A 23852-nucleotide genomic window follows, 5' to 3' on the forward strand; every position below is an offset into this window, starting at 1 on the left:
AGAAGATGAGAACTCAGAGAAGAAGAACAATTAGGAAAGAAAAGGTTTTACAGAAGAAGAAAATGAATGGAAGTAGGAATGTGTAGCGGTGCGTTGGCATGAAGAGAGGGTTGATGGGACCGACATGAGGGGAGAGGGCTGCAGCTCGTGGCGACAATCAGAGGGTTATTAGGTGCACGTGTCTCTCTTACATGAGGACCTCTTTGTCTGCTGCCGTCACGAGGTGGCAACCACGGCAAGAGATAACGGAAGCATTCAAAATTTCGAACACCATACAACTTAATGTTAAAGAATATGTAGAAATATACATTAAATGTTCATTACATAAGTTAGTTCAAGCCCTTCTACCGGTATCTATACGGGCTATTCTACTGTATATATCAAACGAAACAATTTAAACTAAAGTCATGTGTGAAAGGATAAAAATTGCACTCTTAAAAAGTAAGACGCTGGCGTTTTTGTTGAAAAAATGTTCAGCATAGATTTATCAAATGCTATTAAACGCCATATTAAGTTTAAATAATATGCGTTTAGAATTTTTTTTACATTTTAAAAATAATTTATTCTGTCAATTGATTCATGCATTGTCTCCGACTTTACGCCATTGAGCAAAATTTCATAGTAAACATGAGGACATGAGCCATAGTAAACATGTTGGTCTCGATGAAGATGTTCGACAAACATCTTTTTTATCAAAATTTTCTCCGCATAAATTTCCTCCTATTAAATGAATTCACAAGCCATTGGCGGGAATAATTTTTCGCTGCGGTGGCGGACAAAAAACGCAATTTTCTTGTGAGAAGAAACCAAAATTTTTAGGTGATTTTTTTTAGCCTTGAATGGTGTGAGATGGAGGAGGTCGCACTTGAGTTCATTTGTAAGTATAATGATATTTTACTCGTATTCAGCTCTTGCAATTGCAATCGAGAAAGGGAAAATTATATTATTCACATATTATATCAAATGAAGATATTCATTTCCCTTTGTAGCTTATTGTATTATAGCGAAGAAAAAGTTACATAGAAAAACATTCAGTAAATTTTCAGTCTTAATTTAATGCCGTTTGTCATTTAAGTAATAGCGTAATAAACTCTATGAAACTAAAATTTAAAGCCAACATTCAATGATCGGAAAAAGGTTTGCTCGTTTAGTAAGTTTGTGATGAAAATATCAAAACTTTCTCGGGTTTGGTGCCTTTGACACCCTACAGTTGAAATAAATAAGCATCAGGCTAGGAATGTGCCATACAGAACTTTTTTTGTTAATTATTACTGAATAGCCACAACTGTTTATTCGTTCAGTTCGAAAAATTGCGAGAAAACGGAAAACAGAAGCAACAGAACAGCCCGAGAATGTTTCCACTTACCGTGAGCGCCAATGCTCAAGTTTACTTATCAAGTGAGCAGGAAAAATCGAGCGCAGGATTGTGTGCTGGCCACACAAGCGTCTACCATTCCTTGGTGCTGGAGGGAATATGGCTGTTGGAAGCGACTCCCTCGCTCCCAAATCAACACCATTCAGAGAGAGGCAGTCATTCCCCTCACGCTCTCCATAGGCAGTAAGGGAGCGTCTGATCCCTCGCGTCCAACCCTCGCGCCGTGTGATCACTCAAAGCTCGCGCAAAATTGTCGATTCAGCGACGCTAAATTGGTTGCCGAGCCTGACGCATCGCAGATTTTGTCGGTCCGATCCGAAGTTTTGCCACTGAATCTAGAATAATAATGATACGCGTTCCCTAAGATCGTAAGTCGGATTCAAAGATGACATTTCATATCAAAAAAATTATTCAGTGTTTGTCGTTTCTTATGAGTTTTCCAAATTAATGACACATGCATAGATGAAATGATTGAAGCACTTGATTAGATGAACAAATTTCAGTTATTAAATCAGCAGTTAAGCGACTGAAATGCAGTCTCAATTGTTGACATTATTAATTAGTTGTCGTTTGCAGTAGTGGGAAACGTGTGTAATTTAGCGCAGTTTGGGGACGCATCGGAGAAATCGTACAACGTTGCACACAACACATGCAATGTGGATGGACTCACGGTTTCTCCTCCTATTTCGATAATTTAAGGAGAAATTATGTAACGAAAATAAATATAAATAAACAAATTCTATGTGCCTGCTCGATTTATTTAAAATTGAGTTCGGGTAAAATTCAAACATGAATTACGTTGCCTGATCTAACGAGGTGGTAACATTTAAACAGGTTCGGTTTAGCCCTTATCGCGTCAAAATAATTCAACCTCGATAACGTTCCCAATCTCGTTCAATTATAAATTTCAGCTTGTTTTCTGGTAACAGGATTCAACTGTGGTGTAGTTATGAAATTAAGCTAAAAAAATGGCAAATGATTCCACTTTGACACTCACCGACCAGAAGAGTGGCAAGGCTTTGACCTCGCTCTATTGGAGGCTTTTATTGCACTTTGATTGACTAGATTGAAGTTTCTGCTGCCATGAATGAAAGGAATTTTCCAATTAAACCGATATCAGAGAAAAATGACCTATCTGTGTGAGATTTGCTGTCAAAGAAAGGCGTTTATTTGCTGTTTGATGAGATGCCTGCGGCCGTTGTCAACGCAACACCGGCTCATCAGACCGCTTTATTTGTCTTGACGCTTCTCTTGAACACCCAGAATTTGTTCCCAGCTTATTAAGGAGAAAGAGAGAACAAACGAAGACAGGGAAAACCCATGAAAGAAAAGAAATACAGCGGACGAGGAGACCCATGAAATTAAAAAAAAGGACCTACACGAACTGAGACTTACTTGTGTACAAGGAAATATTTCGTGTATACGAACGTGCGGAATCACATACAGCTGTATAAAATTCGATTATCCGTACATAGTATCGTTGCGCAAGAGCTTTGCAACATATTAACAGACTCCTTTCCCGTTCAGTAAGTAAATCTCTTCGGTCACCCCGCAAAGTTTCGGCAAATTTGAGGGTTCAGTCGGTTTACTCGTTTATTGAGGAAAGAGGCTTGATTTATAGATAGGCAACTTTTTCACCTACCTGGGAAGTATAATGAAAACAAATTTCCGGATAATTAATTGAGAAATAATTGCTGACGTCATGAACAAAATTAAACGTCAATAGGTTCTTTTTCTCCAACAAACCACTAAATAACTGTTTTTTGAAAATTTAAAAATAACTAGAAAAATACGTTTCTACAGCTTATTTTTCGGCCGAAGCTTTGCAATGCAAATCGCTGAACGGAGTTTGCGTTCTGCAAAGCCCATATGTAGCCCCATGTAGGCGATGCAGCAGCCTGCGCGCCTCTGTGACGCGTCGGGCAAGAAGGGGCGCTTCATAGGGCGCCGCCTAACTGCATTAGGGCCGTGAAAGCGTCTGTTATGTGCCACTTAAAACCTGACGTCGGCCAGAATTTGCCTGCACAAGCGACGATCAGCGGCAGAAACGGCCGCATTAGTCGACTCGACCCTCGTCTCTTCCGTGCTTTCTATCACCTTCAGCAGAGAACTTGGGTCTTCTCGTGCAATTTAAAAAATAATCAAGCACTTCACGAACGGGCAAATTATTGTTCATCTAATAGAAGCTAAAACGCACGAGAAACCAATGTTGATCACATGGACGAAACATCGATATGTAGTTAGACGTGCTGTCAGCACCACGACATGTTTTGTATTATAATATTGATAGCTTGGTTGATTACAATATCCAAAAGGAGGGAAAAATCGCAAATAAAATTTGGGGTAAAAATTCTAAATGGTTTCCATAAAGTCTGGACACATAGGATATTTGAATATTTTTGGTATATAATTAAAATTAAGTTTTATTTTCACTATTAATTTTATTCAAATAACATCTTCAATATGAGCGCCATAATTTGCAATGCAAACCTCAATGTGTTTCACAAAACTTGCATGAACTCGATTAATCACTCGGTTGCATGATTACTTTACTATGTGTTCAGACTTTACGGACACCTTGTATATGTAACGTTTTGTGAAGTAAATGTATTCGTGAAGCGTGGTGCGCTTTATAGGCCCACAATGTGAAACTTCACATTAAATTCGTCTTCGTTCAAATGCTATATGCAGTCGTAGGCAACAAGCTGTGTATTATTAAAATGATAGTTTGTCTCCTCTGTTTCACACCGCAGCTTGAGGCGTGTTTACGGTAGGAGAATGATATTATTAATGGTTTATTTCAAACCCTGAATGCATTCGGAGCATTTGACTATCTAATCATGTGTCTCTTCAGGACGAGGAAATGCTTCTTTCTGAACTGAAACGTAAATATTTTACAGATTTTTAATAAGTATAACATATCATGTAATTCACTGGTGGGATTGTGAAACATGAGAAACAAAATTTCCTTTAATTTCGAATGGACTCTAATCATAATAAAAGGTTGGACCATATCCTAAAAATGCAGTTCACGGTTATTTTCTTGCCTTTACTTCCAATTGTTTATCAAACCGGATATAAATAGGTTTTAGTTATTAAACCGGAAGCCTCGCGCACCCGCAGGTTCTGGCTTCCTAATCATTTAAATACTCGAGCTGTTGGATTTCGACGATGATCTGGTGATTAATAAAACATTTCAATTTTTTACAATTTTATTTCGAACAAAAAATCTTAATTCAATTTCAGATGAAAAAGTGTGCAATACACCTGCGTTNATGTATAACTTACCACGATAATATTACTTGACCTAAAAAACACGTTTAACCTGCCACGAAAAAGCAGGTTTTAACTTTCACAAATCCATTTGATGTTGATATGAATTGAATTTACGTTAGTTGACTTAAAAATACAACAACTTTAACAAATTAGCTCATGTGATTAACATACTGAAGGGTTGCTGAATTTGCAACAGGAAATGTAGCTACTGCGCTACTGTAGCTACTGCACAACTGCAGCTACTGCACAACAATAGCCACTGTACTTATTCTATAAAATCAAAGGGTTTATAGATTGTCTATAAACCCTTATAGATTGTCCAGGGGTACCGAGTTGTGTTCAGATAATTATCTAGATCACATCAAATTTTACTTAGATCACATCAAAAGCACGAGCAAGCAGATCAATTCCACATCACCTAGAAATTCTGTTGAGGACAACGCAAAAAAATTATTAACGCATTTCACCGTATACTGAAGATATGATTTTACAAACAATTTACAATGAAAGCCTACAATTTGCGTAGGTATTATTATTGTTCAAATACTGGAACAATAATTTAATTTATGTGGGGAAGAAGGCGTCATATCAGGTGTGCAGTAGATCAGAGGAAAAGGGGAGCGGTATGAACAGCAAGGCAGACCTACACAAGAGGGCCCATTAATGCAGGCACATGCAATGGCGTAGGCCCATGCAAATGAGTAGGCCCCAACAAAAGAGTAGGTAGGCGTTTACAAGACGTGTACCTACCATAGATAGGGCGTAAGAGCATTAAACAATGTATCAGGATTATGTAACCTATCAGATATATAAATATAAGTATCAGGCGTCTTAAGTCTACAATTCATCAGGCGTATATAAAGTATTAGGCGTAAACGTTCTCAGCGATGGACTCCAAGTTGTTGCTGAAGTCAGCTCTGCGGTACTGCACAGTCGTTCCAGAGAAGCCTGAGCTCTGAAAGACATTTTCGGAAGGTTAATATTCTATAATATAACTTCTTATAGCAAATGATAAATAATACTGATTAATACTCGTGATTAACATTGAATATAATTTAATCAAATGGACCGCAACTTATATAATGCATTCATTCCAACATTATGTTATAGTAATATGGTTTGGCAATTTCATGAAAATCGTTTAACTCATATTATCAACCTGAAATTCTCCCAAAAGTGACATGTACTACAAATTTCGGTGCATGACATGCAAGCTTATTTAAAAAATTTCATTTCGGAAAAATGTTGCTTACTCTAGATTTTTGGTAGAGGACGTAGGTGCAGAGGACCGTGGCAGAAAGCAGCAGCAAGGCCCCGACGAATATTGTGGTGACGATGAGAGGTCCGTAGTAGTATGGGTTCGTGACTTTCTCAATCTCAGGGCACTTGAATGCATAGTCATGGCTAGCCAGATATGGTAGCGATTGTCCGGTAGCATCGTTGGGCTTGGCGCATCTGCACGTCAAAGGTTTGGTTAGTGTTTCCGTTGATCGCATTACTGAAATCGAGCAATCTAAGTCCTTATTCAAGAATAGAATAAGAAGCCGGGTGTCCGATGTGGACCTGATGGCAATAGTTTCAGATCCCAAAGCATTCCTGAATATAAGCCCCAAGTTAGTTTAGTGGCCACATGTTTACTGGCGCTTCAGCTGTTTAGCTATCTCGCACCAAAAGTCATGTTGGATGCGTCAAATAAAGAGCAATTACAAGATGATCTTGACAGTTTAGTTAACTGGGCTGATACGTGGTGGCAGCTGCGGTTTAATGCTGACAAGTGTAAAAGTACTACTGTACTTCACCTCGGGAAGAACAATGAACAGCAAGATTACAGTATGAGAAGACATGGTTGCAACGAGAGAGTAATGATTGAAAAGTCTAGTGTGGAAAAAGATCTCGGAGTTTATGTCGACAAGGAGCTGAAATTTTCTAAGCATGTTGAAACGCAAGCTAACACATCCAACAAACTTCTTGGACTAATCAGACGCTCATACGAGTTCCTAGATGCAGAAACGATGAAGCAGTTGTTTGTTGCCGTCGTACGCCCGAGTCTAGAGTTTGGAAACGTTGTGTGGTCACCGAGATTCGAAAAGGACAGAAATTTAATAGAGAATGTTCAAAGACGTGCAACAAGGATAATTCCAGGCTTGAAGGGCAAGTCCTATGAAGAAAGATTGAAGATTATGAAGCTTCCAAGCCTCAGTTATCGACGTCTGCGTGGGGACCTCATTGAAGTATACAAGTATACTCATGGTCTATACAAGGTCCCTGAAGGGTTACTAGAATTTGAAACAAGAACCAACACCAGGGGCCACGGCTATAAGCTAAAAAAATTGCGCTGCAACTTCTCCACGCGACAAAATTTCTTCTCGCTTCGAATCACCGACATGTGGAACAGCCTCCCCGATGACATCGTTGGCGCTCCAAGTATGAACGCGTTCAAGAACAGACTAGATAAAGCTATGGAAAAATATATGTTCAGATTTGAAATGCCTAGCTCCTTATCGAACCCGGTGGAAGTCTAGTAGCTACTTCAAACTATCGTCAGTCATGAAAAGATCCGGTCAAATGACACGATTTTAGATCTTCTGTGAACAAGGCACAAAAAGGAAAAGAATCGGCGACAGGCCACATCAGGCCTACACTTCAGCGCCAAGATCAATATGTTATGTTATATGTTATTGAACATCACCAAAGAGATGGAGGGTCTCAATTATCAAAAGTTTCTCAAATAAAAAATTGGTCATCACCCACAAGGGGCGGAAGGTCTCAATTGTCCGGCCAGCTGAAGCTGGCTCGAAAGAAGCAGCGTTAGCTTCTCAAAGAGACGAAGTGACAAGGAGGGACAGGTGAAAAGCAACAGAAACTAAGACGAGAGGTCGCTTACCCGGGACGTCGGCCACCCGCACGAGAGAGACAGAGAAGGGAAATGTAAGGAATCCTACCTACACAATAACAACCCCACAACTGAGATCTGCAGTCAGACACCGCGAGCTCAGCGTTGGGGCGCTCAGGAACAATCCCCCTAGGAGCGCGAAGTCCCATAGAACTTCCGACGAGAACAGACACACGTCAGAAGTCCCCCCTGAGGGGTATAAGTCCCAAAGCAAGCAAGATAAATCACAATATGTAATTTATCTTGATGTTAACAAAAGATATAACTCACATGATGTACTCTGTGAGTTGAGGTTTATTTGCGTTCAAATTCTCCAGTGGTTCTTTGGTGAACCAAACGATCCTGCAGTCGCACACCCACGGATTGTTCTGGATGTCGATCTCCTCGAGGGCGGCCCAGTCCAGAAGCTCATTGTCCAAGACTGCCAAGTTGTTGTTGTTCAGGTGAACCTGAAGGGAAATGTTCGTTTTAATCAACGAGAATAAAAAGTCGAACTATCTGAACTGCATGCGTTATTCGTATTATCGAGAACAAATTTACTTGACTAAGTTCCCTAAAATTGTATGCAGTGCCGGAAATGGCTATACGACCACTCAGTTTTCTCCACATATTTTTTCTTGCACAAAAAAAATTGAGATTCTAATTATACGAGGTTGAACTGCGCTTAAAAACGGTTCCAACGCTATGCGAAAAAAAAATAATTTTCTCAAAATATATGAGTAGATACTATGAAAATTAGAAAAACCTAGGTGGAAATGGTTATAAGACCAAGATATGTTTTCCCGTTTGTGGATCACATACACTCGTTTTAATAGGCAATCTCACCTCCTTTCGCCATAATTACCGCAATGCATCTTCTCCCCTCGCTATTTACCATATAATCCAGTGTCTTTTGAGAAATATTATCCCAAGAACGAAGGATAGCTGTGCTCAGGTCACTCACAGATTTGAACTGGCGCTCATTTTGGTAAACATCCCTCGCCATGATGCCCCATAAGTTTTCAATGGGGTTGAGGTTAGGACTAAGCGCCGGCCACGGCAAACAGAGTAATATTCAAGGACACTGAACGACACCAGAAGTTCACCAGAAAGGCCCTAAATGACGAAAATCAATATATTCTTTATATTGCTGTACTTTTTAAAGTGAAAATATTACAGAAAGATACCAAAATGGATTAAAACATTTCTTGGTCTTATAACCATTTCCACCTAGGTTTTTATAATTTTCATAATTTCTTCTCATATATTTTGAGAAAATTATTTTTTTCACATATCCTCGGAAACGTTTTAAACGTAGTCTAACCTCGTATAATTAGAATCCCGTATTTTTTGTGCAAGAAAAAATATTTGGAGAAAATTGGGTGGTCGTATAGCCATTTCCGGCACTGTTATAGTACTTGCATCTATATGGCATTTTTTGAACGTACTTTCTTCAAGTGTATTCCGCTGGATGCAAATGCCATCTTGTGTATGAAGTTGAGGTTCGGGTTGTAGGAGATAGTAACGACTTTGAGGTTGTCCAAATTATAGAATGCTTCAGCATCGATTTTGTTCAAGTCAGGCATGTAGGACAAGTGCAGTTGCGACAGCTGAGATGGACCGTGGAAGTAGGATTTATCGTTTTTAGACAACACCTGCATTAGGAGACACACAATAATGTGAATAAATTATAGGAGTGCTGAAAAAGACACATAACACGAATGCATGTCCCATATATCCAAGTAGCATGAGTTATATTACTGAAGAGAAATCCGCACAGATAATAATTACTAAATATATCTATCGGCGTCCGAGAAGTTCTTGTAAAACACAAAAAGCTCTCAATAACGAATTTTTTAATTATAATAAAATACGCTACGCGGTGTTTTTTTTCTTGTAACCCGTTTATGGAAAAAGCTGTTATACGGTCTCGTCCATACATTCCTAGGTTTGATCATTTGGTGCCGGTACTTGGAACTCACCTTTATTGGGTTGTTGTCGAGTACGAGGCGTTCTAGGGATTGGATGTAGTTGACTTCATCGGGAACAACCATGAAGTTATTCCCGGCCAAGATGAGCTCCTTCAATTGCCTGTGGTAAGGAAAATCTTGTTACGTATGAGTCAGATTTGCATTCGTTCAATGAGTCATAATTTCACTATATTCTGTATTACTACTCAATCAGGTCTGGAATAAATTGGAACAAATGTTACTTGAATGGAAAGAGTTAACTGCATGAATTACAAATATAGAAGAAACTCTTTTCGCGGCAAATTCGTTGTTAGTTTCCCAATTCGATGAGGATGCCGCAGCTCAACCTAGTCCTAATGGGTATGGATACAATGGATTCCTGCTTGGTTTTTCTGCACTAAACAAAGCCTTATCAGGGAAACATGACCTCATTCGGCTGAAGAATTTTTCTGGTATGCGTTTGATCTGCACGCGTGAGAGGTCGAGCGTTTGCACGCCAATGAGTTCACCAAAAGCTTTGCTGGTCGTATCGTCAAAGTCATGGAAGGGGTTGTCAGAAATTATCAAAGTCTTCAGGTTATCGAAGTGGCGGAACGCGTGGTCGCCCAATGACTGTATATCGTTGTGGCTAACATCGAGATATTCCAAAGGCAAAGGATCGGCTCCATCTTCTTCGTTCCTTGGTCCTGAAAGAGATAGGAGATACTCCATAAATTATTTCAATATCTAATGGTGGTGTGTTTGATGCAAAATGTCGGTAATGCAGGCAGACGTTCAAATGGCGCACCCCGTACGAGTAGCTTTTCTCTTAACATTCATCCCCTTCCGAATTAGTAATTTCCTACTAACTTTGTAACAAATTACCTCGAAGTAAAAAATAATCAATGTAAAAGTTTTTAATTGTGCGTTGTACTGTTTCAGACCCACCTTTGAAGGCGTCGAGGGTGAAGACGTCGCCTGTAAGGCTGCACTGCTTCAGCGTCAGCCGCCTGAGTTTAGTTAGGTTGGCGAAGGCCATGTCTTCAATCTCGAGGATGGGATTGTCACTGTCAAGTTTGATCAAAAAGTTAGTCGAAGTCTTGTGACCAGTGTTTGTTCATCCCCTATTTCAGAAATCATCTTATTTGTACTTGTCACTTATAACCAAAGGCTGAGTGCAATATGAAGGTCCGATATGAAACTTCTATTTGAAATATTTCTATTTAATATTTCTAATTTAATATTTTAAATATTTTTAATTTAATATTTGAAATATTTCAATTCAATTAATGGTAATGGTAGTGAGATACAATAGATCACCTAATTATAAGCACAATACGAGGGTAACTTATTAATTTTGAGGTATTAATCAAAGGAAAACCTATTTTATAACTGGCGACAAACTTCGGATGCACGTACGGCGGTCTCGAGAAACCTACTCAATCAACTCACTTGAAAGACAGTAGGATGAGATTGTCCGTGGTCGGCATTGCTGTAATCTTGCTGATTTTGTTGACGTCAAAAAATAAAGCCCATTCGAATGGGTACGGTTCTGCTTCTAGATGAGGAATCTGAAATAGTTCGACAATTTTTCTCATGATGTACTAAGCGTTTGCTGAATAATCAAAGTTTTAAAAGCAAACTCAGCACTCGAACTCGTGTAATGGTAATGACATCATGTGCCAGACCGCGAAAAAAAATTTCTAATCAAACAAAGCAGTCAGTTATTTTCGCTAACATACCTGAGAGAGGTCGTCGTTTTTGCATTCGACGACGAAAGGCAATCCCTGCAGACACTCGCACGATGTCGAGCACAGATCGGGCTCGATCATAGACGCTCCGCTATGAGCGAAGAGCCGAACTAACAGCGCAGTTATGAGTAACCATGCCATCCTTTAGGTCTCTTGTAACAACCGATTAACTTATTCAAAGTCACAGAGGAAAAGAATGCTTACGAAACGGAAAATATTTTCCTAGTCTGTGTATTCGTTATTTCATCAGTCCAAGTCGAAGCGTTTATTCAACTAGATTTTTACCCAGTATGGGACGTTTGAGTCTGGATTGTGTTCACTTAAACGTCGAGAAAAACTGTTGTAGACAGCAGGAATTGTTTAAAAATTTCTTTAGTGCACTATTGAATATTTTTCATAAATGTTATGTATCAGGTAATGTAAAAATTTCAGTATGTTTCGACCGTAACCGTTAACCTCTCCTCGTCTCACAGAACTAACGCATTTCTGAAAAATAGAGCTTAGGGCTGTGCGACGTGTCTTATCTCTTGAAGCCTCCATATCAGTCTTTGTATCACTAGATAATGACTCATGCCGAACATATCCTGCTTGCTCTTATCAATGAGTCTATTCTTCAGTAACAAGTGAAGCTTTTTTTATGCTTATTAGAAAGATGTAAATGATGGAGCGATCGTTTTTGACGAGTGCGCTTGACTAGACGGAGGAGCCTTCCAGCCCTTTGAACTTGTTGACGATTTAACGCTGTTTGATAGCAATGCCACTTCATAAAAAAAATAAGGCTAATTTGCTCCTCTCGGGCAATAGTGTGAGTGTATGCGAACCTTCAAAGAGGAAACGATCAAATAATGAAGTCGTTAATAAAGCATGACCTAAGAGGAAACGGCTGAAAAAGTAATCAGACTAGAATTTTGAAAAATTGAATATTAATTCTAACATTGGATCAATATCAGTAGCATAGATATTAGGTGCATGCTGCAAATATCAAAAATCTTTCAAAACATTAGTTCTTGTCCACAAAATTGATGAAACGTAAAAATAAGCATACAAATTCTTTGGACGAGTGACATAAGCTTCTACAACGGGAAATTGTTTTGAAAATAAGATGAATAAGCTTTTGCCGAAGGAAATTAATAAAATTTAAGATACATCAAAATTTATTCCAGTTCGTGTCGATGTCAGAAGCCCTTGAATTCCATGCTGCGAAGCGGGTCTAGTTTCTTAGCCTGGAAAGGTCACACAATCACAACTCTCGTACACAAAAAGATTCAAAAACTGATAACTATAAATCAGAGTCATTAATTCCAAAGTATTCTAAATAAATCTATAGAGAAGGAATTTCCTTCATTTCACTGTAATCCCTACATGGATATTTGCTACAATTTTTTTCAATGCAATTGTACTCTTTCAGACGCATTGAATAGTTTATTATATCAAAATTATTGAACATGAATGACAGGTCGTAATATTAGATCGTATAAACAATACACAATAGAAAAAGGACACGAGTACCGCACTAAAATAGTTGTGATGTTAAAAATAGTGACTGACCATGAATCTTTTTTGCGTGGCAGTGGCTCCAGCTATTGGGTCGTTGATTTTTTTCTTCTTGAATGGACGTTTTTTGGAGGCAGAGGCCGCGGTGGTCGGCCTGCCTTGATCGGCTTGTCTCTTGATGCCCCCATCCCCGCCCCCCTGCTTGCCCGCTAACATGTAGCTCGGCATGTTCCGTAAGTGGCTCTGCGAAAAATGTCAAGATTAAAATAATTTTACGGTGTAAAAAGTAAACATCGATGAAAAATTGCTCGAGCAAGTTGCAAGATCTTGATGAACATTAATAAATTTTGTAATGAAGCTTCGCCGGTAGAAATTAATTTTATTAATTTATTTTATTATAGAAATTTATTTTATTTTAATGATTTAACAATTGGATTGTACGTGGGCTGCATTTAATTTAAATTTTAATTTGCAGTAAGTAGAGCAGGGTTATGAGAACAAAACACCTGCTAATTGGTTGTTAATAAACCGCCACTAACATTTTTTGGCTTTGTACCTGAGTTTTTAGGCCGTGGTCGCGCTTGTCGTGTCTGAGGAGCTTCATGTCGCCGGGGTTGTCCTGGAAGTACGCGAGAAGCTTCTTGGAGTTGAGGAGCTGAGAGGCGATCTCCTTACGACGCGCCTGTCGCACCAGCCCGTCAGTGCACGAGTGCCACACGTCCTGTAAGCGGTACCTGCGAGCGCCGTCCTCGTTAATGACACTTTTAATACGGGACTTTAAGGTAAACGTTCTAATATGCATGTGAAATAATGTTTAGGATAATTTACATACTTTATAAATTTAAGTAGGTTAATCAAATGTACTAATATGCATATGAAATAACCTTTTGGATTGTTGACGTCTTTACTTAATTGAAGAGTGCATAAATTATTCAACTTTGGTATAGCAAAAAATTAATATATCCGAGTCAGTTAATCGGTGGAAAAGAGGTTCACAAGTTCATCAATGGCCTACAAACTAACGTGTACACATCAAATACGCAGGACAACGTTCCTAGAATTTTCCCTCACTCGAAATCCTCAAGCAGCGACATGTCGAGATCGTAGGCCTGGAAGACGCCATCAGAGTTTGTTCTCGTTGATTTCTTGTGCCGGGCGACGGGGTTCATCATGTTGCTGAGACACGCGGCTACCTTGAGATAAGTGTTGTGCTCATCCACGGACACCATCGACACGGCCGTGCCCTCACACGTGCCTCGCGCCGTGCGCCCCACGCGGTGGATGTACGAAGTCACGTCGGGAGGGAAGTCGAAGTTGATGATGTTGCTCGCCGATTGGAAGTCCAGGCCTCGGGACGTACCAGACTCGACGTCACTTTCCATGCTAGTCGAACAATCAGTAATAATATAATGAATATATAATTATTATATAATACAATGTCATAACTAAAGAGCAGAAATCTTATTGACATGTTTTACAACAGTTGATTCGAGGATTGCATCATTAAATTTATGTTACTGTAAAAAGTTGATGTGAATTTTTTTAACGGTCTTTGTTAAGCAAACATCATCCTGGGGTGATATGATAAGCTGCTGACACCTGACTGCGATACAAAGAATTCATTTGTGAATTACTTAACACTTTTTTTTCTCGTTTGCCGAACCCATGAAATGGAGTAAGGTTTAGATTCACATTTGCTACTTAAAAGTCAAGAAATCTATTGAATATATTTAGCAGGAATAAAATTAAAATTCAACTTGTATTTGACAGGCGAATTTAGTTATAAAATATACTTAATATTTATTATACTTAAATAATATTTTCAACTTTGTTTTTGATATTGAAATACTATTTGCTTCATTTACACGCAAACGCGTGACTACTTTTGACTTGCGTATCCTTTAATTAGCAAGTTGTTTTCTGTTCTGTTGTAAAGCAAACAGTGAAAGCGCTTGATTTATCCTTCCAGTTTATAATAATTTCCAGTAAATTACCCAATTATTTTTTGTATTGACATGGGAAGACGTAGTATTTCGACGTACCCTTTGAGATTGACATTATTTTTAGGTTTTTTGCCGAGTGCAGCAGCGTCGTCGGTAGCTATGATGATGTCGTAGTGACCGGCGTTGAACTGAGAGATGATATCACAGCGTGAAGCCCAGGGAAGCTCACTGTTCAACAGGCAAGACGCGATGCCGAACTGACCCAGCACCATACGAAGCTTGTAGCCTTTGTTGATTGAGTTCACAAAAACAATAGTCTTGCCCATTATTTTCTTCAATTTAAACAAATAAAACAGGACCAGCATCTTCTGAAATTCCTCGATCTGCAAGTTAAAAAATAGTTAATGAAACAAGTGCATTTTGAAAAATGTGTAATATGCAAATATTTTATATTATTTTATTATTATAATATATTATTACATACATAATAGTCTGTAGACTGGTCTTAACAAACATCAGAAATTAGCAGTGCTAACAAATTAAAGCTCTCATAGAATTGAAGAAACCTAAGAAATGCACTTAAATTGAATAATTATATATAAGAGTACTCTGAATTAAACAAACAGCGCTGACTTTGATAACGTATTGTCCAAGATGAGACGCAGGAGGCAGAGGAGGCTCTTTGAGCCTCAAGACGACTGTGTTGCGAAGTCTGTTTTGCTCGTCCGCGAAGAGCAAGCTGTTGATGTTCAATAAGCTGCTCGACAGTGTGGCGCTCGTGATGAAGAACTGGCACACACTGGGCACTTGGCTGCAAATAAACAATTGGTCTCTTGAAAAACAAATTTTTCTTCAGAAAGCAATGACATTTTTTTTCCTAAAACAAGGATAGGCGAGTTGGAATCAAGAACAACTCAGAGAGGTTAAACCAAGAAACTTCAAGATACTGTCACTATAAGTAGGAACTTCTCAGTTAGATATTTTTATACTTAAATTGTAAGTGTCAGGGGCAGTGATTGAAAATAAATTACTACTATTGATTCTTAAAAGAAATAATCATTGATTTTAAATCAGCACGAGTGATAATATAGGTTGATCTATTTTTCAATTTCAAATCGAATGTAGTAGCAAGCTTTTAAATTAAATGAGAAAGCTGAACTACTGCGATCGAAAAGTGAAGTACAAGATCTAATGGAATGAACTAAATGCAGCACAGAGAAATGTTTTCATGCTATTGTTTTCGAAGCAAGCCAAAAATTATCTATACTCTGATAAGCGGTATTTCTGGATAAACTTTTTTCATGATCTGCCAGTAAGTAACAACCAAAACCATTTGTTAGAAGCAAGGATGGTAACAATCAACACCTTAATAGTTAACACGGAACCAAGTGACATGAAATGCGTTTGAAAGCTCAAACTCCAGCGGCCGACTTTGACTACAGCGGCGTTACAATACCGCCAACAGCAGCCTCTACAGTGGTATTGTAACAACGAGCTACCATAGGGTGCATCCTGTCCAATATTCTTTAATGCATTTCCGTATAAACATTCACACCAGCCGTTCTAGGCACCTGCGCTGCCAGGCACGGTCCGGCCACGATAAAGGCAAAAGATATTTTGACCGGGACATGACTGGCATGGCCATTGTAAAACAAACTGAACGAAAAGAACTGAAGTGAAGACGGCGCGTGACCGGACTCAACATTTGAATATACCTGGCAAGGAACGGACCGAGACTGGTATATACCTGGCACATGCCCGGCAGTATAGTGTGAATCAAACCTTAATGTTACATGCATAGCAGTCCCAGGCCAAGCTATAGCTCCGCATTAAAGCCAAAATTTACCCACCTCCAGATTTGTTTGAGGGAGTCACTGTGTTGATAAGCTGTCATGAGATCGGCCTCGTCAATCACGATGCTGTCGATGTTGTCGAGAGAGAGAGACTTCGCCTGAACGTGGGCCAACACACGACGAGGAGGCCCCACAACCATGTCAGGAAGCTCTGGAGAAAACATGTAGGGTTATTTGGAGCCCAATATTATAATATTTTGTTATGCAGAGTGGTTTAATGATTGTTTTGGTTGAGTTTTGTGAAAAATAGGTAGTAGGTTAATTTAGTTTATGTGAAGTTGGTACAAGTCTGGGGAAATTATCAACTCTGTTTAGTGCAGTCCTAGAGGCTATTATGATTATTGTTTTGATGAAGTTACATGAGGTTAATACAACTCTGGATGGTATACATGCAACAGTTAAGCGTATTACCTACAGCTGTTCTTGATAAAATCGTAATAGCATGTAATGTACGTAATAATAGATCCTGCATCATGAAAAGTCTAGCTGTTTATTTTAATGTCATCTTTATAGGTAAATGTGAGTTAATTTGTCAAATTTTACCAATCCTGGAAATGTGAGAAAAGCTCAAGTAATAAGTATGCAATTGAATGAAGTATGAATTGAATTGGGATGCAGTTTCTTTGCCAGATAATCAATAGTGAATAAGGAAATGAGAAATTTAGACTAATAATCATTCTCAAGAGAAGGCTTATATTATCAACAAGTGTCACATTAAAAAAAAAAAAAACAAGCACAAAAATAGCAAAAGTATAATTATCTTGCAGAACATGAGATGGCCTGCAAAAACATTGTCTGCAACAGTCAAACACTGCAGAAAAGAATATGATTGAATCTTTCTTGTTTTAAAAGAGATGAAATGGTGAATCACTTCAATGAAAACATCAATACATGAAACCAATTCAGTTATATGCAAAAATGCATGACTAACATCTGTAGCAGAACACTGGTATACAACACATGAGCACATGCAGCAGTAAAGGTTAGCTTGATGTTCTTGCTGCACCACAAAAAGATCATTATTGTTGTCATAGTCAAAACAATATAACTCAGTAGGTACTCACTGCAGTGTGTGACAGAGCGCACATTATCTCATCGACAAAAACGTGAAGTCACAGACAGACGGACGGACAGACATGGCAAGCACAGTAGTGCATTTTTTCCATAAATGAGAAAATGCATTAAAAAGAAAGCTTACCTGCCAGGAGTGGGCGCTGGTGCTCCACAGGAAGCTGCGGAGACAGGTCAAGCACCCGCAGCTCACGACTACAGCCTATGGCTAATTGGGCAGCCATGTTGCTGATCTGTTGACACAGCTCCTTGCTGGGAGCCAACACCAGCATCCTTGTGCACTGGTATATAAAAACATCACAATAGTCATTAGTGGTGATAGGGGTAAGGGATACGTGAACATGTGATATGTGGCTTGAGCAAGTGACATGGGTCAGCAAGGCAGTCAAAATGGAACCCTGGCATCAACAATAAAGCTCAAGGGGTTGACAAATATATAGGGGCTTGAAGGGGATTACCATTTAGGATTTTTATTGTTACAAAAAGTCTAATTTTCCCTTTTTCCTTAAGAATAAGAAGGCAGTCTTCACTTTTTTATTAACAGTGAAGACTGCCTCATTCTCTTTCTATTCAGATTTTTTATAGAGTAAAATACAAGATGCAATAGGATTATACATTTTTTATTTCTGGTTAAGAAAAAAGTCAATAGTAGCTTAGTGAATAATCACCTATGCTTATATATATACCTATGTGTGTGTGCACTGTGTATAGTGATTGCAAATGTAAATACAAATACCCATGAAGAGGTCAACAGGTAGAATAAATTTGACAACACATGGGCAAGATAAATAATAGATCTTGAGTTGCAGGATTGTTATTTTCTATCCCACTTTTTACCCAAATGATTCTATAAAAACAAAGGATATACACCAAAAGAAGTCATAATTGTAAGGAATGCCCTCAGACAGCATGATGATTATGATGCATATTTTCCTTAGTATGACTGAAAAAATATTAATTTGCACACAGTGTCAAATTTGGAAATAAAATGGCTAAAAAAAATGTATTTTGTGAATATTATAGAAATTTTTAAGCAAGAAATGATCAGACAAAGAAGTAGGTACCTACTTATGCAATGGTATAGGAACAAAATAAGTTTTAAAATCTAAGGATGAATGAGCAAGGTCATAATAGAATGAAATAAAAATAAATAACTGAAAGGGGCATATTTTATTAAAAGAGAAGAAAATCAATAGTATGATAGAGTTAAATGTACATAAAAAGATGCCAACACACCTGAGAAGTGGCTGTGTTCTTACTGAAGAGCATCCTGTGCATGAGAGGCACCAAAAAAGCGGCCGTTTTCCCAGACCCGGTCCTAGCCTGCGCCATGATGCTCTTGCCGGTCAACATGAGCGGAATAGCTCTTTCTTGAATGAGAGTGGGTTCTTTCCAACCCATTTCAGCAATGCCCTTTGATGCAATGAGAGAATTATTACAAGTAACATCAAAAAAATTTCTACACTGAGCTGTTTGGAAAGTTTTGAGAAAAACACTGTAGTCTAAATAGCAATAAATCAAGTGTCAAAAAAGACTGATGAATGAATACCAGCAAATACAAGTACTTGAAATATTTTATCTGTGACATCACTACAACACATTTGTTTTATTGCCCAGTTTTCATTGCTCTAATTTGTGCATATCAAAAAATGCAAACAAATAGAAGCCATGAAAATAGCTTCATGAGCAACAAATGGGAGATCTTTAGACACAAAGGCCTATTTTAATGCCAATTTACACAAACTTGATTATTTTGTAATCATTGTTATATACAAGAAACTTGCAATTTTTTGCTAACAAAAGCTCCACAGAGCCATATAACTAAAAAAAAAATAATAATATAAACTAGATACAAGATTCTAAAAAAATCTTTTAGAGATTGAATAGAGCATAGTTTCTAATAATTCACAGCAATTTTATAGGTAAATCTCAAATTCAAGAATAATTGCTGGAAATTGTTAAATATAATTTGAAAAGGTTTATTTCACAGGCAAACCAGGAAAAGGTACTCACCATGAGAATTCTGTCATCAATACCCATTTGATGGAAGGCCAGTTTATTATTGGTTGGAACAGGATCTGCAGCATCATTATTGCTAGCCCTTTTTCTTTTCTTACTAACTTTTATGTCAGAGCTTTTGCTAGCCATGATTGGAGGGGGGTTAAATCTGAAATTATCACATGTAAAAATGACAAATTAGCCACAAGACGATTCCACATTAAAGTCATTCATTATAGGAATTAGGAACCTCATGATTTACATCATGAGCTGCTTGGATTAAATGAAGACTTAATGATATTTTCTGGATTCATTTTCTTTTACCTTTAAAATATTCTTGCAAAAGGGCAATTTTTGCAATGAGAGTAAATTTAAAATTTTTAATGTACCTACAACTTGCAAAAGCTGATTTAATAAAATTTTTTGAGTAATAATTCAACAGTTTTTGCTGAAACTTTATGCAAAAACTCTTTGTGCTCTTTGGCTAATGATCAGGTTGTGTGATTTTTATAATTTTGACCAAGTTTACATGTTACAAGGTAGAATTATTGCATGGGCAGTACAATGGTAAATGGTTTACATTCAAATCCAAGATTACATTAGCATGGACTGAGGTTAGGCACTTCGTAAACCATCTTGTAATCCCCAATTACTATAGAACTTGTGAATGAGGTTAAAATCCACAAAAAAGCACTACCTAAACACAACAGCGGGAGTTTCTCAGAAGTTTGAGTACAAGGTTTCATTGAAATCAGTTATGCAGTTTGGGAATATTTTTGGTCACTGTGACTTGGATGATCAGTTGCAAAAATATCTGATGAGCAGCTTAATAACTTAGGAATGAAGCAGAAATTGAAAAAAAATTTATGATCTAAACACATGTAATGTAGGTAAAAGGTTTAAGGGAGTTCTTGCTTGTGATTTTACTAAGATCTGCACAGCATTTGCNTTTATTTAAAAGTCGTAATTTCTAGGTTCTCTACAAGCCCAACTAGAATGTTGGTCTCAGTTCATTTATGAAACATTTTCTTTGAAAGGAAGCACAAGTAAATGTTTTATTGATCAGTAAATAGTATAAAATGCAAAATTGTTTTTAAGCAAAGTTGCATAAAGTTTACAGCACTGAAATTTATTCAATGCAAGTTACAAAGAGGTGAAATGCTGTTAATGAGTTTTATAACAGAACATGCATGATAAAAAAAGTTAAAAATAGAACTAAATTTTTAAGTAAAAATTATTAAACTCACAAGAAATGTGCATGCTCCCCGTTTTAAAAAATGTTTATGCTTGATTATGCATTATATTTATGGTCATTTATATACAAAAAATGGCAGCTCTGAGGCAAACAAAGCATGGCTGGTTTGAATTAAATCCGTTTTTAAATTAAACTTGGAGTTCAATTCATTTACAACACCCTTTGTACTAATAATTAAAGTTCCTGTTCTTTTTAATATTTTAATGGCTAAAGTTTTAATATTTAAGTTACCTAATGACTGGAAACATAACAACTACTGGTAACAACAGATAAAACTTGGCAACTAACAAGTTAATAACTGGCATGTGGATAACTACCAAATTATCATTGAGACACTATTGCAACTTCAAGGACTCTTTTGATGTACTGTGAAACCTGGAACACAGCTGCACAATTATTGCAGTCAGTGTGGAATTCTGGATAGGCAATATATTCTCATGTTTATATAAGAAAATGGATCAAAAAGCCTACAATGTTACACCTTCCACTGAAGTGAAAATTAATACACTGAGCTAATCAGGAACTGCCACTGTTATGATATCGCGCATGGTTTGGAATCTGATACCGGGTCAGCTATGCCTTACTTGCTTACATAGCTGACAAATTTTTGCTATGAATAGGTTCTAAAAATTATGTCAACTTTTGCAGAAAATTCTCACAATTTCCTCCATACCAACAAAGTTTTTGAAACCACACAAAATGATAGGATAAACTGCCAATCTTTCATGGTGTATGGCACATTGTGCTGTGATGTTAACATATTACAAGACACCATCGCCAAGACAGTGTCCCATAGGTACCTTATATTGGTAATGTCAAGTTTGATTTCACAATAGATTTGATCCACATTCCACACTGAGATTTAAATGAAGGAAAGTTGTTTCAAAATTTAAACACATATTGATAGGTATGTGTCCAGATTTGAATTTTTTCATGTTTTTGTACTATTTTGTTGATGTTGTCTAAATAACTTCACTTCAGATTCTGAATGATTTTGTCTCATTGCAAGTTTACAAATGTCTCAAGTCTTTTAGAAAATGTTTGTTGTTTAGAAGAAGCAATTATTGCATGGTATAAATCATTGAGCACTTAGGCATGTACCATGTAGTGTATTAAATAATTAAATTTATCTATTAAAATTTAATTTTTAATTTAATTCTATAGCAGCAGCAGGCAGTAATAATGAGCATCATAGGAATCAGGATGGAATACTAAGATTAGTGGTTCACTCAAAAAATGCATTCCGCCTTAAAAAAAACATTCCAGGCAACTAGAAACAGGTTTGTAGGCTGTCAGAAATTGGGCTTGGCAATTGGCATGAACGTTACATCAGGCAAAAAAGTACCCACACTGTATTTCTACAGTACCCACCAAAAAGGGGGTACTGTAGAAATCTATCTCCTTGTAGGATTTTCAAGCTACAACATCGAGATGCATATCATTTGATGCGTAAGGACCATATCTATCAATTGGTCCTTGCTGTTTTTCGAAATTCTAATTTTTGTGGGTGGGATGGGCATTTTTAAAAAAATTTGATTTTTCCCCCCACCCTTTTGAATTTCCCTCCACTTTTTTCAAAATATTTTCAAAACTATAACAAAATTGAAAAAAAGCTACAACCAATCTCTAGATCTTTTATTTGCCAATCAAACGGTATATTACTCATTGCTATAGCTTAAAAGCTCTAGGAGGAGATAGGTTTGCAGTGACAATAAGTGTGAATGTTCAGTAGGGCGCGACAAAGTCCCAAGCCCCTCGAAATAGGCATTCAAGGTGGCATGGATACAAGACTAGACATTACTGGAGCTGAAAGTCAGTCAAGGATGGTGGGAATGACTGCATGAGCTCCATCCCACACAACAGTAGCTGGGTAACTAAAGATCAGCGTCTTCCGGTCATCTATTTATGTGCCCGGCTGGTAATTTTCGCCTATATTAAATGTGAAAGAACTCCCCCACCCCTAAACCTTTCGCAAACTGTCGTCAAGGCATAAATCAACGTACAGAGATGATTTTGGTACCATTGGATAGGTCAGAATGTCAGCTTTAAGGTGAGACTAAAAACTGAAAAAGGGAATTTTACTATTTGTGTCCTAGAAATTCGGGTAGTTAAGGGTTAAGCTTTTAATTAAGAAAATTTAAATTTTTGCACACAGCTTGGAACAAGGTGTTTGTGTAATTTCAAGCTATGTCAGAATTATTTTTCATGTGTCTAAAAACGTCTCTTAACTTAATCATCTATTAATTTTTTTACCACTTGAAATCAGCAAATACAAGTATACTTAAAGGATTCCTAATATATTCACAGACTTATTTAAAAGTCTCAAACCATAAATTCTTTCTACACAAACAGTTTATCACTATTTGGTAGAGTAAGGTAAACTATCAACTTTGACACATTTTTTGATGTTATCACTGGTGACACGCACTGTCTCTCTTTGGATCTGAATAATTTCCCGCCAGACGGCCCAGACCTAGTGTTTTGGCAATAGTATGGCGCGCAATAGTATGACGTCACTATTTCAACCATCAACGAATGCATGGAATTACGACAAAGCTTAATATAGAGAAAAAAAGTTGAGAAGTGTCAGAATTACCCATGATGTTGGAATAGACCCTGTTTACCCTACACACTGGCCCACTGGGTCACTTGACTCACTTCAGAATTTTTTTGGAATACACATTTATAAATTATAAGCTAGATCCCAGTCCCCAGAATATTCCTGATAAACAATAAAAAAAAACCATATGTTTAAAGCCTATAAAAATTGACCTTGTTTCTAAAAAAATCTATTGTTGCAGAACTCACTGATTAGTGATCACTGATCAATACACCAAATTGACCAAAATGATTTGATATCGGAGAAACAACAATTTATGGAAAATAGACTTAATAGTAGGTTTTTTCTAATCCTGAAAAATTCAGTTTTGTAGGATTGTAGCCACAAAATTTCAGTAATAAGAAATAATTTTCAAATATAGTTTAGGGTGGCAGGCTGGCAGCAGGCCGCTGCCA

General features: G+C 37.5%; 2 protein-coding genes across 2 annotated transcripts; both read right to left on the reverse strand.

Annotated features, from left to right (window-relative positions):
* Positions 1-4656: 4656 nt before the first annotated feature.
* LOC108667264 (leucine-rich repeat neuronal protein 1) lies at positions 4657-11703 on the reverse strand. Its single transcript, XM_018154270.2, has 9 exons — positions 11215-11703; positions 10925-11043; positions 10421-10539; positions 9921-10179; positions 9506-9614; positions 8972-9178; positions 7815-7993; positions 5905-6106; positions 4657-5606 (listed from the first exon to the last, which is right to left on the reverse strand). The coding sequence occupies exons 1-9, from the start codon at positions 11362-11364 to the stop codon at positions 5517-5519; spliced, it is 1434 nt and encodes a 477-aa protein (XP_018009759.1). The 5' UTR covers positions 11365-11703; the 3' UTR covers positions 4657-5516.
* Positions 11704-12364: 661 nt separating this feature from the next.
* LOC108667261 (probable ATP-dependent RNA helicase DDX56) lies at positions 12365-19766 on the reverse strand. The gene is made up of 10 exons (XM_018154267.2): positions 19598-19766; positions 18821-18997; positions 17712-17865; positions 16511-16664; positions 15294-15471; positions 14760-15043; positions 13789-14100; positions 13274-13451; positions 12772-12960; positions 12365-12446 (listed from the first exon to the last, which is right to left on the reverse strand). The coding sequence occupies exons 1-10, from the start codon at positions 19730-19732 to the stop codon at positions 12399-12401; spliced, it is 1809 nt and encodes a 602-aa protein (XP_018009756.1). The 5' UTR covers positions 19733-19766; the 3' UTR covers positions 12365-12398.
* Between the last annotated feature and the right edge of the window lie 4086 nt (positions 19767-23852).

The sequence above is a fragment of the Hyalella azteca genome, unplaced genomic scaffold (genome assembly GCF_000764305.2).
Source record: "Hyalella azteca isolate HAZT.00-mixed unplaced genomic scaffold, Hazt_2.0.2 contig1919, whole genome shotgun sequence".
NCBI classification, from domain to species: Eukaryota; Metazoa; Arthropoda; class Malacostraca; order Amphipoda; family Hyalellidae; genus Hyalella; species Hyalella azteca.

Bases quoted from the DNA above. Each gene is read 5' to 3' on its own strand.
- LOC108667264 (XM_018154270.2), bottom strand. From the start codon at position 11,364: ATGGCATGGTTACTCATAACTGCGCTGTTAGTTCGGCTCTTCGCTCAT. The intron at 9,179-9,505 runs GTGAGTTCCAAG...CTCCTAATGCAG, and splicing joins TCGACAACAACCCAATAAAG to GTGTTGTCTAAAAACGATAA. The intron at 5,607-5,904 runs GTAAGCAACATT...AATGTCTTTCAG, and splicing joins TCCTCTACCAAAAATCTAGA to AGCTCAGGCTTCTCTGGAAC.
- LOC108667261 (XM_018154267.2), bottom strand. From the start codon at position 19,732: ATGGCTAGCAAAAGCTCTGACATAAAAGTTAGTAAGAAAAGAAAAAGG. The intron at 15,472-16,510 runs GTGGGTAAATTT...GTTTATTTGCAG, and splicing joins TCCCTCAAACAAATCTGGAG to CCAAGTGCCCAGTGTGTGCC. The intron at 12,447-12,771 runs GTCAGTCACTAT...TGACCTTTCCAG, and splicing joins CCACGCAAAAAAGATTCATG to GCTAAGAAACTAGACCCGCT.